Raw genomic sequence first — 6,897 nt, forward strand, 5'->3', positions numbered from 1 at the left:
TTTCGGTTGACGGGGCAAAATCACCAACAAGTTGGTTTAACAATTATCGGTAATCGCGAATCGCTGAAAGTCTGCATAAGTCAATGTCGCCGGCTACGAAACAAAAGCGGCCCGCTTGCAATAGCGATATTTCTGCGAAGAAATTAGCGTGGATGGCAATTCAAGAGCTTTCCAAGAGATTAAAAATGATTGGGCAAATTTAAGGAACAAAATATCAAGAGAGTAAGGACAAGAGGGACGAAAAAAAATATAGGAAGTCGATCGCACTCTGCTTGAATTTACCATATTTGCACTTACGAGCTGTGTTTATGAAATTACGTCGGTTAAATTTCTTCTTGCGCCATTGACGTTTTCCATTATACATCTTTCACGCGCTGTCTGTCTCCTTGCCTCCCTCTCCTCCTACAAGGACTCTTCAATGTAAACGATAAAATTATACAACGTTATATTAACTTGTAATGGAAATAACGTATTTAATTATTAATCGATATACCGTTATATATCGTTTAAAGAATAATCTATATTGATTATTTTTTAGGATAACCAGAACTCTTACCTCAATATTTTTTCCTTTTATATATATATATATATATATATATATATATATATATGTATTTTTTTGTTTGTTTTTGTTTTGTTTATTATAATATTAAATCTAGTTAGATGATACATTATTGTAAATAGTTTAAGCAAAGCCTTTCAGGCTTTCAGGCTATACAGGATTGATCAATGACCGTGCGCACTAATAATTATTAATAATCTAATAAATTAGTTAATCATGTATTCATGTAATTATAAAATCTCGTTATTCTAATCGACTGAGTAATTGGATAATCCATAAGCAATGCAAAATTGTATTTCTAATAAACTTCAATAAAATTTTCATATACTTCATTGAATTATGTAAGAATATAATTGAGAGAAATTAAGAAAATATTATGAATTTATTTTTGAATTCTCATAATACATGTATTCTATTAAATTTTTCGGAACAACAAAATAAAAATGGTTTATGTAAGAAGAATATGATGATAACTTCAGCAAAAATTAATAGAAAAGTTGTATTTATTTTTTACAATTGGAGGCAAAGTAAAATTTGATATATAAAAGTTCACTATACGATTCGTCGAAGATTAAAACAATATCTTTATCTATATCTATATATATATATATATATATATTTATTTATTTATAAATTATTTATAACTTTAAAAATACGATTTTGTAAAAACTGAATTTTCAAAGTTGGCAATCAGAGATCTTCAAGAACTTTGTAGCCGATTAAACTGAATTTTACTATTCCCAATTTCAATTAAGAATTTAATCTATTAGATTATTTACATTAAATTATAAAAGATTCTTTTAAAAATTGATATTTTGTTATCTCATCCAAATGCGGATGATTCAGTTACAATTTCTAGCCGATACTTTTAGGAAGCGCGATTTTTACATGTTCTCTTCTTTCTTCTTCTTCTTCTTTTCTTTAAACTTTAATGTTATTAAAATTTTTGATTTGTCGTTTAATATTTCTTTATATATGGAATAACACAATGATACTTAAAAAAATGAATATAGATTTGCCTTTATATAGAAATAAATTATAAAATGGACTTATTAAAATCACTCGTCGCTGAAAAATGTTCAAATATTTCATTTAAATATCACGTATATAAAGAAAGAGCGTTGTTGTATCTCTCTCTCTCTCTCTCTCTCTCTCTATCTCTCTCTCTCTTGTTTTTACGATCCTTCTTCATTATTTGTAAGTTTTGTAATAGCTCAAATATCTTATCTTATCTTGCGCACGAATGAAATAGCAATTGAATATGAAAAGATTAATTTATTATTCAGTAATTTAAAAATAAATCGTTATAAATTCTGTACATAATCATAACGGATCCTACGCGAGACAGTGATGTTATCAATTACTATATTGTCTCAATAAATATCAGAATTTCACCATATTGTAAAGGAGATTGATTATGCTGGAAATTTCAGCTCGAAATATCTCTAATGCCCGACAAATCTTTATCTCTTGTTTATTCCATAAAACGTATAAAAATAATCGATAAACTTCAAATTCTATTGTTTAATATCCTCCATAACTGGAAGCGGAAGCTTGCGCAGAGGCTTGGGCGGATGCGTAGGCGTTACCGCCTCCGGAATTATATCCACCGCCGCTGAAAAAGTACAAAATTCAAATGAAAATATGGCCAACAGTGATTATCGACGTCTCGAAGAAATTTAATTAAAAAAGTTTTCGTATGAGTTACGAAGACTCGAGGTTACTCTCTCTCTCTCTCTCTCTCTCTCTCTATCTATCTATCTATATATCTATCTATATATCTATCTTTCGTATAAACTAATAGTATTTTGCAAAAAAAATTTTTATCGCTTCTTCAAGTTTTTCAGCACAATCGTCATCGGCTAATTTTAAAGGCATTTCAATGGTAACTTAACGTAAAACAAAAATTTAAATAATATTTCATTAGCAATGTTTGAGCATTAGAGGGAATCGCGAGTCTCGATATCTTTTGTATACATTAAAATAGTTTGCGTAACTTTTCAATGGCTTCGAGAGTATGGAAATTGTCGTGTATGAAGGTTCGGCGAAATAATTCAACACTCACATGTTTCCTTGCTGAGGATAATACGGCTGTTGCGGGTAGTACGGCTGCTGCGGGTAGTACGGTTGTCGCGGGTATTGCGGTGGTACTAAAAATACAAATATTTATTTGCCAATTTAATAATTGCAAGCCAGTGGTAATGAAGCGCTCGATTAAATAAATAAATCTATCATTAATTATGAAAATGTCGATTCAAGCGAAATGAGTGGCCAGATTATCGTTATTAATTTTAAACGAATAACTTCGTACGTTCCAAGTCTATTACATCTTAATACCAATAATATTCAAATACAAATTACAAAAGTGGCATCGACGTATTTTTCACATGAAATAATATCGTGAAATAACAATTATTGGTTTGTAAAATGTACAAAGTCGACCTCTTAAAAATACTTTTATGTGATGATACTTTTGACGAATTATGCTTTTTTTGTTTGTTCTTTTTTTTTCTAAATTATTAACGTCAACGTGCCAAGGTAAAAAATACAAATCTCTCGGTACATCGGTAAGTCTAATTTACAATTTTGTCCATTCATTCCCATAATGTTGGGATTGAAAAGGTAAACTAATAGTTCCGATCGGAAATACCGTGTTTCGTTGTGATATACGAACTTGATGTTAAGTCGACAAGGATTGTTCCAACTTCCATAATCTTCGAAATGATTCCGGCAAGTCGGTAATGGCATCGACCGCGAGTGCTCGCCCACCCCCTGTAACCGCGTATAAGAAAAAGAAAGCGAGGACTCGTTTACCTTGGTTGAATCCACCGCATCCGCCTATACAGCCGTATCCGTGTCCTACGCGCCCGTGTCCGTGGCCGTGTCTCCTGGACCTGTAGTAATCGAGATCGCATCCCAGGCAGATGGTCCTCTTCCTGCGCACCTTCATGAGTTTGCCGTACTGGGTGACCTCGGTCGCGCTCTCCTCGCCCTGGTTATCCTCGGACTTGGTGTTGCCGTCGACGGAGTCGAGGTCGACTTTGATGAGCTGGGTCTCGCCCTCCTTGCTGATTTTCTCGACGGTGAAGCCCTCCTCCGCGAGGTCCTTGGCGATCTCGTCCAAGCTCGTCGGATGATCCTCGTTCTCGGCCTCGACGATCAGCAGGACCATGCTCAGTGGCTCTTTGGATATCGCCGACAAGTCGTTCGCGTCGTTAAAAATTCTTTTCTTTCGAATTTCATGTTTTGTGGGAGGGGAAAGGGGGAGGGGTGAGAGACTTGGACTGTTTATTGACGATAATTCTCGAGACTGTTAGAACGTCACGCCGAGTCGGTTAATCGAATGTCGTTTTTGTCGTTGTCGTTGTCGTTGCCGTTGTCGTTGTCGTTGCCGTTGTCGTTGCCGTTGTCGTTGTCGCTTCCTTGTTTAACCGAACGACACGGGAACTTTGGATTTTATTAATGGAAATACCGATGGAGAGTGATGTTTGATAATTTATCCCAAAGAAAACAAAAGAGACGATAAAAAAAAAAAAAAAAAAAAAAAAAAAAAAAAAATAGAACAAAAACATCCTATGATAGAGTAACTATTAAGAAAAATTTAAATAAATATAAGGTGATATGAAGTGCGGCCAACAGTTATTTTCGTCAAAATACGTACGTCTCATTTTGTAAATTCAGGTGCAACGGCCATCGAATCTTAGCATGAATAATAAAACAATAGCAACTGAATAAATAATCGTCCTTTACTTCCGCCATCTTTGATTAAAATTTCACACGGGCCCATTAATTATTAAAGACTATTGATATAGTTATGAGATGAATTTATAGCGAATTTAATAATTATTGCGATCGATAAACACTCCGTCACTTTCTCATCGATATACGATCGATCGATTAACATCTATCATACATGTTTAAGCTGCATTTAAATGTTATTCAAAAATCATTTGTATAATTTCAAGTTTCGCTAGTCCGGCTTGGAAGAGTTTTAAGCTCGAATATTATCGATTAATTAGGCATTGAGCGCTTTGCGCTCCATTTAAGCGCCGGTAAACGGCAGATTGTCAAAAATAAAAATACCTGTAACGTTGTCAGGTAACTCCTTCATAATGTCTTCGTGTAAAACGTCATTGGAATCCTCGGCCGTGTGGTTCTTCACTCCGTAAATATTGATTAAAAATAACGTGGCCGGACTTTTCAGAAGCTTGTCTTCCTCTGGCGCCATTAGGTCAGTCGCCAAAGTAGGCTCGCTGTCGATCTTGGGTGGTAGCAATTCTGTACACGAATAAGAATTGTCAATCGATCGCTTACTCAAGCACTTCAGCACTCGGATATTTAAATATTTTACCCTTTCACATTAGGGCTCGATCGATGTTAAGTTGCTACCGTTTATAACAATCAGTGGATAAGGATATTCCATTCGCTCGAAATCGCTAATTAATCTTCGTTTATATAATAAAAAAAAAAAAACAAAAAAATAATAAACAAAGATTTCAAATCTTGCCATAATGACAGTTACTTTAAATTCCAAGAGTTTCGATTGTCTTTATCAGTGTATTTGCTTATCCTTTCCTTTCAAATGAGCGTTGGACGCAAAGTATTTCTTTCTTCCATACGATTTCGGTATGCCGTACAGAATAATTGAACAATGAAAAATCATTGGAATTTAGTCTCCGACTTTTATAATACCGATCTATAGCGATTAGGAAGAGAAACTCTCGCTAAATCGAAATAATCAAAATACATGAGAGTATTGATAACATTTTCACCTCAATACCAATAATGAATTTCCGTCCGTGAATTGTACTGACCATATTAGAGTGGCCGAGCGGATAGAAAAGATTTTGTGAAAACGCGCTATATTCCTCGGTTATTCGTTCGACAGCTTTTCCCGGAGATTGCGCGCTCGAAAATCCGGCCGCGCGTCGAGAAAGTCATCATCGGTCTCATTATCGCAGCTAAATGTCACGTCGACTGGCCGCGTAAAAGGACCGAGCGGATAATGACACGGAAGCACCTGCTGCTAATGGGGCGGTGGGTGGGGGGTAGGGGTAGGGGGGGCGGGGGGTGAGGGAGGGCAGCAAGGAACCTGAACACGAGGCGCGTCTTTCGCTCACCTCTGGAGGGCTCCGGCACGAATGCGGGCGAGGAGATGACACCCACGACGAAGAGCATCGCCGCTAACGCGACTTCGGTCCACGCCATTGTTATTCAGCTGAATTATCGCTTGGCTTGTCTATTAACGCCTCGGTGAGCCGATCTATCCCGGGATCCACTGCTAAACGAACTGCAGTCAGGGCCGTTTGAAGTTGCCGCTTTTATAATGTCCGATCGGCCCATTGCGTAATGCCGCGCACGCGCGCGCGCATCCATCGGCTGCGCGCAGAACCGAGGTCTCGCGCCCAAGTCCTACGGCTTTTCGGGTCTTTCCCGAGTGATCGTCGTGTGCATGCCGATGACTACGCGAGTCACGAATATCCTAGACCCCTCGTCGATATTTCGGATGCCGGTCTTTCATGCTATTTCTCTCTTACAATTTTCACGAGCGGGCTACTGTCAATGGCATCGCCGTGTGAGATTATTCTAGTCGTTCCCAAAAATTCGTGTCGTACGCACAAGATTGATCGATTAATTACAATAAACACTTTGATACGGATAATTTCTGCTAAACTTATTGGAAAACATGACGAATGATTTACGTTTAGTTATGAATATAGAATAAAGTTTTCAAGTTCAGTGCCTCGTGCAGCAGTTAAAATATTTGGTTTTTTTTTGTTTTTTTTTGTTTTTTTTTTGTTTTTTTTTGTTATGTTTTGTTTTGTTTTGGTTTGTTTTTAGTGATGGTAATCTTTGCTTATGAAAAATCCTAGTGTTCCCTTGTTTTATGTGCACTCGATGAATTGTTGCTGGCACTCGTTTTAAATTTATTCCATCTTGTCAATAATATAAATAAGCTAATTAAACAATTTTATTAATCGATTGTCGTAATTCGAACAATATAAAGACGCTGTTATATGACCCGTGACTAGGAGTATTAAAGTGATAAAGAAATGATGTTATTTATTCTGAGTCATAGATCGCTTAGACATTGTATAAATCCCAATAATTTTTCAAATAAGAAATCTCAGCAATAATGTAAAAAATATAGTGGAAAATTTTGTTCTTTCATACATATCGTAATTCGCAACTTTTTAGTAAGATTTTCAACCATATACTATTATATTAAAAATTTCAATTGTATTATATTATATGTGTGTGTATATATATATATATATATATATATATATATATATCGGTTAGCGGATGAATATATGGGCAAGTGGTGTGAAAAT

At 35.8% G+C, this 6,897-nt stretch overlaps 1 protein-coding gene across 1 annotated transcript; it reads right to left on the bottom strand.

Annotated features, from left to right (window-relative positions):
* Window positions 1-1,981: 1,981 nt before the first annotated feature.
* On the bottom strand, window positions 1,982-5,770 carry LOC105367666 (uncharacterized). The gene is made up of 5 exons (XM_011506433.1): window positions 5,655-5,770; window positions 4,646-4,914; window positions 3,377-3,745; window positions 2,628-2,712; window positions 1,982-2,177 (listed from the first exon to the last, which is right to left on the bottom strand). The coding sequence occupies exons 1-5, from the start codon at window positions 5,768-5,770 to the stop codon at window positions 2,087-2,089; spliced, it is 930 nt and encodes a 309-aa protein (XP_011504735.1). The 3' UTR covers window positions 1,982-2,086.
* Between the last annotated feature and the right edge of the window lie 1,127 nt (window positions 5,771-6,897).

Source organism: Ceratosolen solmsi, unplaced genomic scaffold (genome assembly GCF_000503995.2).
Source record: "Ceratosolen solmsi marchali unplaced genomic scaffold, CerSol_1.0 scaffold7, whole genome shotgun sequence".
In the NCBI taxonomy this organism is placed as follows: domain Eukaryota; kingdom Metazoa; phylum Arthropoda; class Insecta; order Hymenoptera; family Agaonidae; genus Ceratosolen; species Ceratosolen solmsi.

What these genes read in the sequence shown, in the direction of transcription:
- LOC105367666 (XM_011506433.1), bottom strand. Translation starts at nt 5,770, where the DNA reads ATGGCGTGGACCGAAGTCGCGTTAGCGGCGATGCTCTTCGTCGTGGGT. An exon ending in AAGACGCGCCTCGTGTTCAG is followed by an intron (nt 4,915 to 5,654) that starts GTTCCTTGCTGC and finishes CTAATGTGAAAG; the next exon opens with GGTAAAATATTTAAATATCC. An exon ending in TATCCTCAGCAAGGAAACAT is followed by an intron (nt 2,178 to 2,627) that starts GTGAGTGTTGAA and finishes GTACTTTTTCAG; the next exon opens with CGGCGGTGGATATAATTCCG.